General features: G+C 46.2%; 2 protein-coding genes across 2 annotated transcripts; one reads left to right on the forward strand and one right to left on the reverse strand.

The window, feature by feature from the left end:
- Nucleotides 1-1,196: 1,196 nt before the first annotated feature.
- GPR119 (G protein-coupled receptor 119) lies at nucleotides 1,197-2,265 on the reverse strand. The gene has a single exon (XM_004685802.1). The coding sequence runs from the start codon at nucleotides 2,252-2,254 to the stop codon at nucleotides 1,247-1,249; it is 1,008 nt and encodes a 335-aa protein (XP_004685859.1). The 5' UTR covers nucleotides 2,255-2,265; the 3' UTR covers nucleotides 1,197-1,246.
- A 5,259-nt stretch (nucleotides 2,266-7,524) lies between these two features.
- On the forward strand, nucleotides 7,525-14,206 carry RBMX2 (RNA binding motif protein, X-linked 2). The gene is made up of 6 exons (XM_004685945.2): nucleotides 7,525-7,570; nucleotides 7,762-7,877; nucleotides 9,249-9,300; nucleotides 10,848-10,977; nucleotides 12,070-12,247; nucleotides 12,735-14,206. Exons 1-6 carry the CDS (start codon nucleotides 7,566-7,568, stop codon nucleotides 13,463-13,465), a joined length of 1,212 nt encoding a protein of 403 aa, XP_004686002.1. The 5' UTR covers nucleotides 7,525-7,565; the 3' UTR covers nucleotides 13,466-14,206.
- Nucleotides 14,207-16,697: the final 2,491 nt, after the last annotated feature.

Consider the following 16,697-nt stretch of genomic DNA (forward strand, 5'->3'; position numbering starts at 1 on the left):
GGTTTCCGCTCCTCTCTGTTCTTGAATGTCTGCTGCCACAGTGTGTGAGTGACCTGCACATACATGAGACCAGCTGCTAACACACTCATTTTCTAAACCCGCAGGAAGCGGGAGGCGGCACCCGCTCTTCAGCTGGTCTCATGAGCCATTTTGGTGGCACCCTCTTACGGTAGCGTTTTTTTGAGAAATGCAAATTAGGGGGCAAATGGAAGAGGGGCAAACTCCATAGGGCACAGTGTGTCCAGTGCAGTGAGCTGGTCCTGCCTGCCTGCTACCTCTCCCCCTCCCCCTTTTCCCTCTCTCTTCCCTCCCAGTGCCTCAGAATTGGTGTTTCAGCATTGTCACCAGCAAGGAGCTACAAAGTGACATGTGAGGCCACCCGAGGAGAAGGCGTACAGCAGAGTTAGGGTGGACTGGGAGCAGGAGCAGCAGAGAGGAATAACATTGGCTATTTCCCAAAGAAACAGTATTTTGAGTACCAGGAGGCAGGGCAAGGGCAAGCTTGGAATTTGACTCTGGTTCCTGAATTTCCTCCAGGCACTCTAGATGACATCTCTCATTTACTTCTGAAAGGAGAACACTCCACAGTTTTCCAAAGCAATCACCATGGGAGACATTTGAAAAGAATCTCATATCTCCTGTGCCGGCACCTATCCCTACAGTCACCAAAAGCCACGTGTGGTTCTGGGCATTTGAAACCTGGCTATTTGAAGTAAGAATTTCTGTACGGGTAAAACACACCAGCTTTCAAAACATTTTGATATAAAAAAAACAATTTTTTTATCAATTACTTTTTGAAGTAACATTTTAATTATACTGTGCTAAAGGAAAGCTGAACACTTGCTCTTATTTCTTAGACCTCTTTAATGTGGTTACTAGAACACTTAAAATTATATATGTGGCTTGTATCATCTTCCTATTAATACTACTCTAGTGCATTCAAATCCAGGGTTTGATTTTTAGGCCTTTTCAGGAGTTACTTCTTGCTTTAAATAAGTCTTCCTGTACAGGGGAAACAGTCTTGTTACAAAAGGAGAACAGGGAAGAATGGAGATGGGTGAATGGGGGAAAGTGATCCCAGAAGCAAGCCAGCACCCTGCCTCTGTTACCTGTCAATCTGCAGTACGGGGTGCTGGGGCTGATGGCGGCTGACGGCCTGAAGCAAGTGCACCTAGCTTCATCTAAGCTCCTAGTTGGGGCAAGTGGGGTGGGAAAGGCACTTGGAAACTTCACCACCCTTACCGTGTTAGCTATGAAGCTGTGAGTGGGAGATAGTGGCGATACGACAGGAACTTTCCCTGGAGCCCTCTGGGCCACCATCCCTGGCTGAGAGGAGGAGGAGAAGTGAGGCGAGCCCTTTCTTGGTGCCCAGGGCCATCTGGTAGAGCTGCTGTCGCACCTCTTTCTGCCAGTAGGCATAGAGGAGTGGGTTGAGCAGGGAGTTGCCCACACCGAGTAGCCACAAGTACCGTTCCAGCACCAGGTAGAGGTGGCACTGCTGGCAGGCCACCTGCACAATGCCAGTGATCAGGAATGGGGTCCAGGACAGAGTAAAGCTCCCAATGAGAATGGCCACCGTGCGAATGGCCTTGAAGTCACTGGGAGTCCGAGGGGGCCGGTAAGCTCCAGATGTCGCTCCTGCGTGTTCCATCTTTCGGATTTGCTGATTGTGCATGGAGGCAATCTTGAGGATGTCGCAGTAGAAGAAGACAAAGAGGAGCAGAGCTGGGAAGAAGCCTGCGCAGGAGAGGGTCAGCACATACAGAGGGTGAAACACTGCGAAGAAGCTGCAGGGCCCCTGGTAGGTGGTCTGCTGGAACACGGGGACTCCCAGCGGGAGGAAGCCGATGAGGTAAGACAGCAGCCACAGCCCCACAATGCAGGCCCCGGCCACGAGCCCACTCATGATCTGCACGTAGCGCAGGGGCTGCTTGATGGCGAGGTACCTGTCAAATGCAATCAGCATGACGGTGAGGACCGAGGCAGCTGCAGAGGAAGTGACGAATGCCATCCGGAGGCTGCACAGGGTCTTCTGCGTGGGCCGAGCAGGGCTGGAGAGCTGGTCTGTGACTAGGCCAGAGATGGCCACTCCGAGCAAGGTATCAGCCACAGCCAGGTTCAAGGTGAAGCAGAGACTGGCACCATCATTCTTGTGTATCAAAAAGAGCACAGCCACAGCAACTAGTACATTTGCTGTGATGATAAGGAAGGCCAGCACAGCCAGCGTCACCCCAAACGGAAACGATGACTCCATGTCTCGAAGTGGCAGGATGCCCACTCACCAGGGCATGCTGTCTTCCCAGCTCAAATTCTCCCAGGCTGAAGGAGCCCTGGGCTCACAGCTGCAGCACCGTTCTGCATCACCGGCTGTCCAGACTGGCGGCTTTCCCCGCTGGGGATCCTGCCTTTTTTACTCCTCAGCCTCCTGCCTCCCCAGCTCTAAAGGCAGCAATCCTCTGACAGACCTCCCCCTGGGCCCGAAGCTGGCCCCTCCTCCTGCACAAGCAAGTCACTAGACAACTGTCAAGTACCCATGCACACCGTTTGGCCAGGCTCTCTGCCTGCACTGAGGTCTGAGGACACTCTTGGGAGGGACTGGGCGGGTCTCCTGTCTGGCAGGAGATATCCCTCACTCTAATCTCACTTCTCCTTCCTCCATGGCTTGATATTAAATTTCCACTTCTTTTCTTCTTAAGCCTGAAGTACTAGCTTAATAACAGAGGTTATCATTTGCTTAGTAAGGAATTCTCAGTTACTTTTTTGACTGTTTTTTTTTTTTTTGGCATAGATGTGGGGTGTAGGCTAGAGGTGTAGGAGCTGAGAGGACTCACCAGAGACAGTGGAGAGCAGATCTACTGAAACACACTGCATGCTAGGAGAGCTCTGTTGTACCATGAGGTCAGCTCCCTGGCCGGGGATCGAACTCAAGCCATAGCAGTGATAGCGCTGAAACTTATCCCTTAGGCCACCAGGGAGGCCCTATGACTGCTTTTAGTCAAGCAAGATGATCATAATCAGTTGAAGTGGGATGGGAGGGCAGGCCAGGTAGTTCAGCGCTTAGCCGATTTTCAGAGGATAAGCACATATTCAGACTAGTTCTTACTGTTTGCTTTCAGGCACTTCCAATTCTAATTCTCTCCAATATGTTGTGCCATTCTCCTCTCTCATTTCCCATGAAGCTCAATTTGTTGAGGAAGGGCAGGAGAAACAAAGTAGAATGAATAGCTGTCATTCATTTTAGAATAGAACTCTGTCCCCCGCTTAAAGCTGTTGTCTGCTGGACATGTGTGCTGCAACCTTGTTCCGCAGCATGCCAGGCCATGTCTCTGGTCCTGAGGAGTGACTGTAGCCTTGCCTTTTAAGAAAAGATTATTTATGCATACAGAACTGAGGTACAGACCAGGGGTGCAGGGGCAGTGAGAGGCTTCACCAGAGACAGGGTGGGGAGGAGAACAGGCAGATCATGAAGTACACTGCTGAGGGGAGCAGCGGGTGAGACAAGAGAAGTCTGCCATGCCATGTGGGTCACCTCCATGGCCGGGGATCAAACTCCAGCTGAAAATGGCTATGGCTAGCTTCATAGTGCTGTGCTTAACCTGATGCGTCACCAGGGAGGCCCTGTTGCCTTACACTTTTTTTCTTTTTTGCCTTGTACAATGTTTGATTTCTCCTCTCAGGTATATTCCCCATAAAATTCCCAGCATCAAGTCACCCATGAAACATTACCAGTCTCTTGTGCTATTCCCTCCCTGTGCCTGCTTTTCTTGACCCTGGAGACCTGAGCTACCTCCAGGATAAGAGACGAGGAATGAAGCTGCTTTCTGGAAGATGGCTGCGCTAATGTTGGTTTGTGGAATTTTCCATTTTCCAGGGTTAGGACTTGTGTGGGCTAAGCCACATGGCAGCGGTGTTGCTGAGTCAGGCGCGAGAGCCTGGGGAGAGCAGCTGGGTTGCTCGCTCCTGCTTCAGATGGTATCTCCGTTTGCTTGGGCCCATTAGAACTGACCTTTTGCTTTGACCGTCTTGGATACCAAGGAGAGAGGGGTGGGCAGAAGAGCTGTTAGAAGCTTATTTACTCAGTTCAGGTGAGAGCACAAATGGGAAAGGTTAGTGTTTTAAGTGAGCAGAGAGCAAGTTGCACAGTTAAAGGCAAATATTATTTTCAGGATGTTTGGATAGTCTGAGAGGGGCTTTGGCAGGTGCCTCCCTGACAGGGAGCAGAAAGTCTGTGGAGTGGGGGCTGGCTGCCTGTGCCAACCTGATAGCATTTCTTCTTTGGTATATCCACCAGGAGGCTGATTTCAGTCGCTTAGCACCTGGCCTCAGGTGCTGGGGCTGTGGCTGCCTGCCTCCTTGTGACGCCCCTAAGGTTGGTGGGCCAGGGATATTGTCATCGCCAATTCCCAAGTACAGAAACTTAGTCCGGGAGAGTGAAGGGATCTGCTACCCAGCTAGGAAGGAGGGGTAGAGCTGGGACTGGAGTCCAGTTCTCACTTCTGGTCCAAGGGCTTTTTTGCGATTCCATGTTGTGGAACTGGCTATGGTAGGCTGAAGAATGTATCCCAAAGATGTCCATGTCCTAATCCCTGGAACCATGAATGTGTTGCCTTACATGACAAAAGGGACTCTGCAGATAGAATTAAGGCTCTAGGGATGGGAAAATTATCTTGGATTTTCCTAGTGGGTCCATTGTTACCATCATCAAGAGGGTGGCAGGGGATCAGAGTGAGCAGTATTAGGGATGTGACAATAGAATCAGGAAACTGGAATGAAGCAAAGGAGGGGCTCAAAGAGGCCCCAGAAAGCTGGAAAAGTCAAGGAGATGGATTCTCTCCAAAGGCTCCCAAAGGAACCAGGCCTGCTGACACATTTACTTCAGTCCAGTGGAGCTGGCCTTGAACTTCTGACCTTGAGAACTATGAGATAATGCATTTGTATTGTGTTAAGCTACTGAATCTTCAAATTTGTTATAACATCAAGAGGGAACAAAAACACAAGCTAAAGGGTTCAAAAGTGGGAGCCATCACTGTTGACTGATGAGGTCAGGAAGTTTTCTACATAAGAGATGCCTTGATGGAAGTTCAGAGCTTGGGAAGGTTTTAGTCAGAGAGAGGAGAGTGGTCCAGTGGTATCAAAGTTGAATAATAAAAGGGGTCCTGTATGGTATGGACAGAAATGGAGTTTGGCTGAAATTGTGCCTTCATGTTGGGGAGCAGAGAGAGAAGACTGGCAAATGGGGGCTGGGGCACATATAAAAGGACAAAAGAGCTAGGATGCATGTGCTAATGACTAGGAAAGGGCTGACCGGACACCATGCATTTTATAGACACTGCAATAACACAATTCCTAGGGCTTGGTGACTGGCTATATATCTTTGGGTAAGGAATAGGGAAGACCAGAATATGATACCCTATTTTTGAACCTGGGCAGCCAGGAAAAGTGGTAACTTTGAGTAGGGACATCAGGAGGTAAAGCTGATTTGGGATGTGGTATGGTGGTGAGAAGTGGAAAGATAATACTGGCCACACAAAACTGTCCAGTCTGTCCTCCTAAAATGTGCAGATGGCCGTTGGCTTCCTTTGCATTGCCCAGAGAATGCAGAACTGAGCTCTGCATACATTGGGTGCTAAGTGAATGTTATTGGTGGAGATCACTAGTACCTGCACTGGACAGAAAACCCTGGTTCTCCTCTCAGACGTTAAGTTCAGATGATCCTCCACAAGCCTAGGCCTTTCCCACTCAGACTTAGGTAAATCTCTGGGCATCATCTTACCTACCAATTCCTATCAATTGCAGGCACATCTGTGATGTCCTGGGCAAACTTGGGATGGTTTTCAAGCTGTACCAGCTTTAGAACACACCTCTGCTGAATCCGCCAGTTGGATAATAGTCTATGCTCTCCTCAACTTAAATTGTCCTTCCATTTGGTTGGTCTTACTCTCCTCCTTTGCTCTGGCTTTATTCTGAAATCTGATGACTAAGGCCCAGATGTAGCCCCAACTCTCTCATTTCATAGTCACCTGAAGAAGCCAGCCATATAATGCTGCATGATTGTTTACCACTTTGCAGTGGCTACCTCAGCCCTACCACTAAGCAACTTAAGATTTCTAGGAGCAGATAAAACCGGAATACAATCTGTCACTGTTTAGTTTTCACTACCAAGATAATTTTATAAAGTTAATGAATAGCTGGGGTGAGGTGGGGGCGGGGCACAGACCCAGGGAAAGAAGAGAAACTGTCATTAGTGGGCAGCCTGTTTTACTTCTTGACAGAACACGGGAGTCCTGGTGAGCCATTTTTGGGTCTATCCCTCATCACCATCACCATCAATGAGGCTTTAATGAAGGGCCTTGTTTCTGGGATTTTGACCTAGGCCTACACAGAGAACTACACAAGTCTGGATTTTCACTCTTACATCAGATATTGATCTGAACACATGCAAGATGGAACAAATTTTCAGTATAGCTTCGATCACACACTATATGCAACTGATTCTTCTACTGGTTCCTGGGTACTTCCTGAGTAGAATGTATCCATTCTTACCCTATTACTAACCCGATAATAATAATATTGTAATAATATATATTGTTTAATATTGTAGTAATATAATAGCAATCATCATCATGTCTCCTCAATGATATTATTAGCTCCTCGCCAGGTGAGAACCCAACCTTATACTCCAGTCTAGAGACTAGCTGTACAAGACAACTGAGGAAGCTCAAAGAGAATCGATTAAATCAGCAGGGGCTGAGTACCTTTCAAGCTAATTAAGTCCTCTGAATCTGTTTATTCCTCTATTAAATTATACCTACTACATGGGTCATTATGAAGCTGGATAGCCGCCAATAAACATAAATTACTTAACATACAATCTAGTATTGTTTTGTACATTATCTGCTAAACTGTTAGCTATTTAACAATATTAGTTTCTGCCTCCCCCTCGAGTAGAATACAGAAAAGAGTAAGTGTAGCAGATGTCCCCCAAGTCTGGGTATTCAGTTCATCCCAGAGAAAACCAACCAGTAGACTATACAATGGGATTTGGGGAACAATAAAGGATTTTCCCTTTCACACATCTTGACTTTCCTGCTGTAACTCTCAAACAGGAAAGTTCCGAAGGAAGGTGGGGGGCTGGGGGGCAGGGAGACTGTGGGGCTTTGCACCGGGATTGAAAGCTGGGCTTTATATATATATATATAAAACACTTTTTTTTTCACTAGCTTCATTCAACAAACATTTATAGCTGACTCAATTAGTGCCAGGTCTATTCCAGGAGCTGAGAATTCCGTATTAGATCAGGCTCACAACCTTGTTTCATTTCACATAAGGAAAAACCGACCGGTTGCAGAAATCTCTGCGTCCGAACCAGACCTACCTAGCGGTGACGGTCGCTGACGGCGCTAGTGCGCAGGCGCCAAGCTCCGCCGCGGGGAGTTGGCTTCCGGCGCTGCTAAACTCCGCTTACGCCATAAGGCGCGCCGCGCAGCTGCCACGCGTGCGCGCGCGCGCGCGCGTAGCCTCACCCGGAAGTTGATTCCTCGGTGTTGAGCGCGAACTGGAGAAAAATGAAGTAAGGCCTCAGCTTCTCTCTGGAACCTGGGGCGGACCGCCGGGAGTGGCCCACCAGAGCTGGGGTGGTAGAGCGTCTGCGGGGCCGAGGGCGGGAGCCGCGCGGAGACTAGAAAACTAGTACCATAGCTTTGCGCTTCCTGATCTCTGGCTGATCAGCACTTACTTGTCCCCTTTTGCACCCCTGTGCAGCCCTTTAACTAAAGTGAAGTTGATCAACGAGCTAAATGAGCGAGAAGTACAGCTTGGGGTGGCCGAAAAGGTGTCCTGGCACTCTGAGTACAAGGACAGCGCTTGGATCTTCCTGGGTGAGGTCCACATCTTTCTTCCTTGGTGCCTTTCTGAGTCTCCCCTGGCCGGCTTCCCGACATTTCAACATTCCTGCCCGCTTTCTCCTCCACCTTCTTCACACCCTTTTAAATCCTTTTGCTGTCTTGCAAAAAATCATTGCCCTTATCTCTTTTCTCCATGATTTCTACTTTGCTCGCCCTGTCAAACCAGCGGTCCTGATCGTTACTGTCTGCCTTTCACTGTGCGAGGAATCTTGCCACTTTGTTTCTCAGAGACCTTCATCCTGCCCTCCCTCTCCCCCCATTTCCTTTATCCATTATAAGGCTGTGAAAGGGAGGTGCGGAGAAGTTAATGAACTTCCTTTAGGTCACAGAGTAATAAGTGGAAACAGCCAGAACTATGGAAATATATGGAAATATATAATTCATGGGCTCATTGTCCTATATTACTAATAACTACCACACCCTTGCCCTCCCCTCAGGATTCTTTTTCCTTATCTAGTTAGCTCCCGGTCTTCTGTCTGTGGCCATGTTACCCTCTCTATAGTTATTTTGTGCCATATCCAGTCACTTGACTGTTTAAAGAGGTTATCCCACCAGACACTGTGCAAAGCACTTTATATGCATAGTGTTATTAATATTGTGAGGCGAATACTATTATCTCCATTTTACAGACAAGGAAGGAAACATTTAGTGGAGAATTTATTATTTTTTTTAAGATTTATTTATTTTTCATACAGAACTAGGCCAGAGATGCAGAGGGTGAGAGGATTCACCAGAGACAGAGTGGGAGCAGAACAGGCAGATCTATGACGTACACTGCTGAGGGGAGCAGCGGGCGGTCAGGAGAGGTCTGCCGGGCCATGTGGTCACCTCTGGGGCAGGCAGGGATCGAACTCATGCAGAAGTGGCTTAAGCTTCTTAGTGCTGTGCTTTAACCCACTGCGCCACCAGGGTCAGGAAAATTTATTTTTTATAAAATGCTTAACAGTTGTCTTTAGAAGCCTTAGTCTCTGAAGTGGGATTAACATTTATTTGCATATTTAAATTGATTTTGTTTTGCTATGTGGGTTAAGAGCAGCTGAGTTCAAGATCTATTTGAGGAAGCAGAGTTCTGTCCTGGGATCTGCCTTGTCCATAAGATTTTGGGTGTGAGACCCAACAGTTTGGTTAGAGATGACTGCCACTTTTCCAGTCAAAGTTAATCATTTCTCTTTCTATACTACTGCTATACTTCATATGTCCTTCTGTCATCACATGAGAGTTCAAGATCTTTGGAGACCAGCCTTGGGACTTGCTCTTTTTAGAACCCTCAGTGCCAAGTCTATTTCCCAGCCCATAGCTGACACTTAGTAAGTGTTGAACTAAAATGGGATTTTTCTCTTCTAGGAGGACTTCCTTATGAACTGACTGAAGGGGACGTTATCTGTGTGTTCTCACAGTAAGTCCCCCATTTCATTTCTTTCTTCTGAACCTTCAAAATAGTTTTTCACCTCCAGAAATTAGAAATTATCACAAAAGTCATAGATTTTAATTCTAGGCTGACAAGCATCTCTATATGGGGAGGGTACACGCTTCTGCTTCAGTCTAGATCAGTTCCAGGACATACCTTTAGAACTCCCCCAATTTAGAAAATCCTAGAAGTTATATGACTTAGGAATTCTAGTCTATTTTTATTGTTTTTCCATTGTGGCCTGTTGAGCCTGGACTTAGATTGGAACAGACAAGAACTCGTAGGAATGTGCTGTGTTGCCTTTTCTCTTTTCTCACTCCTAAGATCTGTGATCACAGAACTCTTCTGAGCACACACCAGTGCAGCACTGTAGGATTAGGGCAAAGCAAAGAAGACTAGAAAGCGAGGATGTTTAGACAGTCGTGTGTGCTCTTTGGAAGGCAGCTGTGCTCACCACTATCCACCAGTGCTGCAAGAGTTTCTTTGTTTCTAGATGAGTGTAAGGTTAGTGAGCAGAGGTACTTTTTTCAACCTGAGGCTGAGACCACAGGCGAAGAGAAAGGATGGCTAGGACAACCTTATATATTCTTCGTTCTCCTATATGATGATGGCAACAGCAACAGGTAGAGAGAGTCTTGGCAGCTCACGCTGGCAGGGGCTGCTAGCAGGAGAGGAGGGGCTACGCACAGCCCCTCACTGCAGAATGGTTACTGCACAGGGCAGCAGAGCCTTGGCAGCTCACAGAAGCAGAGGATCACAGCTCCTTGGGTTGCATAGCCTCCAGGGCAGAGGGCAGTCACAGAGAAGGGGGGCAGAGGCAGAGGGGCTGGCTGAGCAAATATAGGCCACAGACCCTGGAAGAGAATTGCCTGGGCTGGGGCTGCTTGGGCCACTCCATAGATCATATATCTTTGTTCACTTGTTGTGGTTCTTTTGTCATAATAGCCCTGGCCAGCACCGATACAGTATCAAGTAGTATTAGTAGTTCCTGATTTTAGGTAAATCCTCCAGTATTTTTATTAAGATGCCAGATTCCAGGTGTATTTGTATGATCATGTTATAATGTAGCCATCAATTCCTGTTTTATTTTTATGACTTTTTAATTTATGAAGTTTTAACTTATCTGAAATTTATCTTTATATAAGGAATGAGATAGAAGTTAATTTCTAATTGTATCTTTAACTCCCATCTGCTTTCCTTAGATTTGCTTCCTTTTATATTCATTTCTTCTTTTCTAAGTATAAAATTCTTTGAAGGTTACAGATTTTCCTGAGTATGACTTTAGCCACCTCCAATAAGTTTTGGTATGTAGTCTTTTCATTTTAGTTATGTTCTAAATAGTATGCCACTGGCTTTTTTTTTTCTTAATTGTTTTACTTTCTTGCTCTATCCTTATCTGACTTTGTAACTTTTCTATGTCATCCTTCATTAGATTTGTCTCCTGTACAGACCTCATTATTTGAATTTTTTGTCCACCCATTCTGAAAGTTTTTGAATTTTAATTCAGTGTTGTCTTTCTTTCTTAAAATAAACAGATATGGCGAGGTTGTTAATATTAATCTGGTGCGAGATAAGAAAACTGGGAAATCCAAAGGATTTGGTTTCCTTTGCTATGAAGACCAGAGGAGCACAATTCTGGCTGTTGACAATTTTAATGGGATCAAGGTGAGTTTCCTTCTTAAGTAGAACTTGGCTAGATTTTTCTGTGTGCAGGGGTTTTGTTTCTTTTTCTCCCTCATCCCCACAGGCTCAAGGACAGTTCTGGTCAATTGGGTGTGTGGCGGCAGTTGCAGGGGTATAGACTCACACTGGCCAGGACACCCCTACTCTTTTATGTGAGACCCTAAGTTCAGAAAAGGGTATGGGGCAAGTCATGGTCCCTGCACTCATTTAGGACAAGCACTGCGGTTGAACCAGCATTGTCACTGGTTGGGAGTGACTTGATTAGGAGAATGTATCACTGATGCACCAGTATGGAACAGCTGGAGTCTATAACCAGGGGGAGCAAGGCTCTAGCTGGCTGTTTAAGGGATCCAGTAGTCAAAGGGAGTCATTGCAAAAGGAAGGTCTTCAGAAATGTTTTGAAATGGAGGGTGAAACAGACAGTCTTTATTTTAACTGAGTTGTTACAGTTTTAGTTGTTGGTTACCCAGAGAATTATGATTCACAGCAGAAATGTCAGTGTGAGTCACTTGCAGTATGCTGGGGTAGAGCAAGGTGGCGGGGCTTCAGAAAAAGAGCTTTTCTAAATTCTTTCTCCCTCCCAACTATTGGTCTGCCTTGGCTTCATCCTAATTGCCGTGTTCAGAAAGCAGCTGTGGCATTGTGCTCAATTTCAGGAATTGCTTCTAGATGCCAGGCTTTCCTACAGGATGTTTCACTATAAATAAATGTTACAGATTGAAGGTTATTGTGTATATACATTCTTACCATTTTCCCCTGCTTGTGCTTTGGGGCAGTACTTTTCACAGAGTGAAAAAGGACTTAGCACATAAAAATATCTGTATGGCTCATTAGGTCAGCTGCTGCCCCTGGGACTCTCACTACCTGGGGTCCACCTGGGTGCTCTTATGGCCCAGCAGGTTCATCTCTAGGTATACGTGCATGACACAGCAGTTGGGCAGGCCTACTTTAGAGCTGTTCTCAGAAACAATTAGGAAGATCATGGCTGTGGTTCAAAATGGGGCTTTCTGCATCTGGGCCCAAATAGTTTGATAGGAGGGCTGTCTTTGCTGAAGCATTCCCTTTCTATCTTAGATCAAAGGCAGAACTATCCGAGTGGATCATGTGTCTAACTATCGGGCTCCTAAGGACTCAGAAGAAATGGATGAGGTGACCAGACAGCTCCAGGAAAAGGGTTGTGGGATTCCCACCCTCATACAAAGTTCATCTGAGAACTCTGAAGATGACAAGCCCATAAAAAAACACAAAAAAGGTAACATGTTAGGTCCCAAGACAGGATTCTGGGTAGTCTTTGTTTGCTCTTCCTGACATTATTAGGAGTTTTTCAGTGGAGAAGAGGTGTGGGGATGTTACTGTAATTGGCAGAGGAGAGGTATCAGATGAAGGCTAAGTGCTGTGGGTTGAGTCATGCCCCCTAAATAGTTATGTTGTAATCCTAACCCCCAATATCTCAGAATGTGACTGTATTTGAAGACAGGGTCTTTAAAGACGTGATTAAAGGCAGGAATTGCCTTGCGCAGCAACTTAGACATATCTAGGGTGGCAGACATTGATGCCTTGGAGGCTCGGGAAGACCGCACACTGCTGCCAAAGATGCCATTCTTGTGTGTTTCCTTTGCCTCCTAGTGCATGAAAGCTTTTGAAGTGTAATACTTGTATTGCATGTATTTGGAGAAGAAAAACTTGGGGACAGTTCTCTATTTCTCTTTTCTTACTGCCACTGCCCTTTTTCCCTCCAGACAAAAAGGAAAAAAAGAAAAAGAAGAAAAACAAAGAGAAGACTGAACATGAGGTCCACGCAGAGCAGCCAGCCTCTTCATTACAAAACAAGAGAAAAACTGAAAAGGATGACGCTGGCTCCATAAAGAACAGGAGCAAGAGCTCAGAAAAGGGTCAGAAGTCAGAGTCCAGGGAGGAGCAGAAGCAGTACCCCAGCTTGCCTGAAGTCAGGACGACAAGCCATGGTGGAGCAGAGGACCGAGATAGGCAGCTGAAGAAGGAGAAGCCCAAGCATGAACACAAGTCCTCAAGTAGGAGGGAAGAAAGAGAAGATAAGAACAGGGATAGGGACAGAGGTCGAAGCTCAGACACACATTCCAGTCGGTATGATGGGCGGCACGATGGGCGTTCTGAGGGCCGGAGTCTTAGAAGTAGGAGTAGGAGCTCAGATAAATCCCATAGGTATAAGAGGGCCTGGCACTCCCGAGAGAGGGAGCCCTCTCATCCCAGTGACCGCAGCCATGACCGTGACCATCATGATCGTGACCGTGACCGCGACCATGACCGCGACCATGACCGAGACCGCCGTGACCATGACCATGACCGAGACCGCCGTGACCACCATGACCGTGACTATCACAGTCGCCACGACCGAGACCGCCACGACCGAGACCACCATGACCATGACCATGACCACCACAACCGCGACCACCACAACCGTGACCGAGATCGAGATCGCAGGCATCACTGAAGTTGCAGCCTCTTCAGCTGCCTGTAGAACTGGAAGTGAACTGTTTCTAAATTGTAAGCAAGTTTAGTTGTTTTTATTTTTTTTATATGTATAGTCTTTGAGGTTGAATTCTTTTATTTAATCCTGAGAGATCAGGGTTGTTGTAAAAGCTCAGAAGTCTTATAATTTTTAAAATATAAACCAAGGTCCCTGGGAATACAGTTGGTGCTGTCAAAGTATGTATCCCAAATCTGGGTTCATAAGAGGACCCTTGAACCTACAGACCCCAACTGGTGATAAAATGGACAGGAAAGGGGGACTATCCTAGGCAATTCTTGAAATCTAGTCTTTGTGCTAGAGGCTTAGAACTCTTGAGTTGACCTTTCCAGTTTGATGGTAGAACTGTAAAGTAGAAAAGTATGACTTCATACATAGGCTCACATGAATTGGTATAAATGTCACGATGATTCTTAACAACGGTCTGCTCCCTTCCTCCAACTCCCTACCCTTTTGATGAAATTTTAAACATTTTTGTTTTCTGTTTTATTGGTTGGTATATGTCCCTACATTTTCCCCTTGCAATTTATTTATTTATTTATTTTATTGAGGTGAAATTCACATAACATAAATCATTTAAAGGGAACATTCACTGTGTTACAAAACCACCACCTCCTTCTACTAAGATATGATAATAGCCTCAAATGAAACCTTTTCCTTCTTCTCTGGGCACCAACCAGTCTGCTTTCCTTTTCTATGGATTTGTCTGTTCTGGACTTTTTATATAAATTAAATAAATCATATGATTTGTAGCCTTTTGTGTCTGATTTGTTTATTTAGCATCCAGTTTTTGAGGTTTGTCAAGTTATAGGAGACCAGTATTTCATATTTTTTATGACTATAAAATATCCCATTGTTTATGTAGTTCCTCGGTAGATGGACATTTGGGTTGTTTCTACCATTTGATTAAGCAGCTCCTGTTCATGTTCCAGATACGCCAACTTCCTCTGGACACTCTGCTTTTCAAGTAGCCACTCTTGCTGAGATGGGCCTATTTTGTCGGCCCCATTGCATATCCATCTGGTCTGCTTGGCAGTTCTTGCTCATTTTGAGTCTTTTTACTTTATCAGCCAGTCCCTTCTGTATTTGGTAGGAACTAGCTCACAAGACCTCAGTATTCCTGCTGAATTATTAAAATTGAGTTTCTGTCTCTGTAAAACTGAGGATCAGAGCTTCAATAGTTCACTGAGTTAGTTTGGGTCCTGATGACATGCACAAGAGAATTTAGTTTTTGAGGGGGCAATGCCTAGGAAGGGAGCTGGAGGAATATGCGGAATCTCTCAGACTGATATAGGTCTAATCTTCGGGAAAGAGGCATTTCTACTTTGCACAGTGTTGGCCATCATTTTCTCCTAACCTCAAAGAGCCTCCTCAACTTCTCACTTGCTGTGACCAAAGGGTTAAATCCTATATGCTGACAAAATGCTCCCCTATAGGAATTCTTATTTTCCAGCCTATTTCTTCCACACCAAGTGGATGAGCAAGTATGCTGCTTGTGGCCCCCACATTCTTGTGGAAAGATTTTTCTTCACCCATGAACATGGCTATAATGCAGATTCCACCTATCTTCACTTTGCACCCACAAACTGAAGTGACTCATTTGTAAACCAAGGTTAAGCTGTTTGCTCCTTCAACTGGTCACCTGGGAACCTCCATATGACCGTAATTGCAAAGATAGGATAGAAGCTGTAACTATGTATCCTCTAGAATTTATGTAATTGACACAAAGCATTATGCCAATTTCATTCAAATAATAAATTGACATTTGTATGTCATAAGTGCAAAATGATTGTGACAGTCTATTCCCCATTTATTACCAGCTCTTTGGTGAATGCTTCTTTATTAGGCTCAGGCTTTCCCAGCAAGTCATGCTGAGATGTAATTCTAGTTATTAGCTTAGTAGTCAGGAGAGGGGCTAGACCAGCTCCTTACAGGGGCCACAGCTTTGTGGTAGCAGAAGCCTCTCCAGGATCTAGCACAAATGTGCTGGCTCTTAGGGAACAGTGGTCCCGTCTGCAAACCAGTAGCTGGGTAGGGGTGTCTGACCAGATGCTTCCATCCCATGTTTTAGGGCCTTGGGATTTTCCAACTGCATGAAGTTGTGACTGACTTCAACAAAGCTGACCTGCCACTTATTAAATATCGAGCATTTAAGGGCCCTCCCTAGTGGCGCAACAGGTTAAAGCACAACACTGCACAGTTAGCTGCATCTGCTTCAGCACAAGTTCGATCCTGGGCCAGGGAGGTGACCCACATGGCGCAGCAGACCTCTCCTGTCTCGTCGGCTGCTCCCCTCAGCAGTGTACTTCAGTAGATCTACCTGTTCTGCTTCCCACTCTGTCTCTAGTGAATCCTCTCACCACCCCTGCACTTCTGGCCTACATCCCAGCTCTGTATGCATAAATATATGTCTTTTTTAAAAAACTGAGAATTTACCCTTCCTTGCCTTCTGCAATTTTAGCTTATCTTCTTTTTGTTGCTCAGCGGTGCCTGTTCCTCCATTGCAGGAAATTGAGGGCCTGTTTGTAAGCTCCTCTGAAGCCCTCAACTCTCACTCCTTCCCCACTTGTGAACTGTTACCCATTATCATCCTGCTGTAGGGTATTACCTTGATGGCACCCAGGCATCTCCTCTGTCTTTCTAGCCCTGATGCCTCCCATATTTTTCAAAAGTCTGAATCACCCCACCTGCAAGACTGTCCTCCCAGTTTTCCCAGGTCATCGCAAGAGAAATCTTCAGCAGTTTGCCTGCCATCCCGTGCCTGGGGCTATCCGTGCACCCTATTCTCCCTCAGCATAATGTCCATTTTCCCCACTGGACAGTGGACTGAAGCAGAACCAGAACCCCATCTTGGCCCTGGTCTCTTGGACCACCACTGGCACCATTTGTGCTAATTTGGGTTCTTTGAGAAGCTGATGTCAAGACAGGGTTGGACATACAGGAGATGTGTTAGGAAGAATGTCTGAGGGAGAATGGGGAGGCAGCCAGAGATGTCAGGGAGAACTGTCAGACTACAGGCAGGTCTAGCGTGGAGAAGAGGTGGAAGCGTTTTCTAGGAGAAGGTTTGGATAGTGCGGGGCAGCTGTAAGAACATTTGGGCACAGCAGATGTATCTGGAGGGAGGCAAGTCTACCAAGGGCTCAGAGTAGCCTTCTCTGTCATCTGTCTGCTGCTACAGAGCCTTTTTTCCAGGGCC

The sequence above is a fragment of the Condylura cristata genome, unplaced genomic scaffold (genome assembly GCF_000260355.1).
Source record: "Condylura cristata isolate star-nosed mole 26May11 unplaced genomic scaffold, ConCri1.0 scaffold00019, whole genome shotgun sequence".
Lineage (NCBI taxonomy): Eukaryota > Metazoa > Chordata > Mammalia > Eulipotyphla > Talpidae > Condylura > Condylura cristata.

Coding starts and splice junctions, on each gene's coding strand:
- GPR119 (XM_004685802.1), bottom strand. CDS start 2,254: ATGGAGTCATCGTTTCCGTTTGGGGTGACGCTGGCTGTGCTGGCCTTC.
- RBMX2 (XM_004685945.2), top strand. Junction 9,301..10,847: donor GTTATCTGTGTGTTCTCACA/GTAAGTCCCCCA, acceptor TAAAATAAACAG/ATATGGCGAGGTTGTTAATA. Junction 12,248..12,734: donor CATAAAAAAACACAAAAAAG/GTAACATGTTAG, acceptor TTTTCCCTCCAG/ACAAAAAGGAAAAAAAGAAA.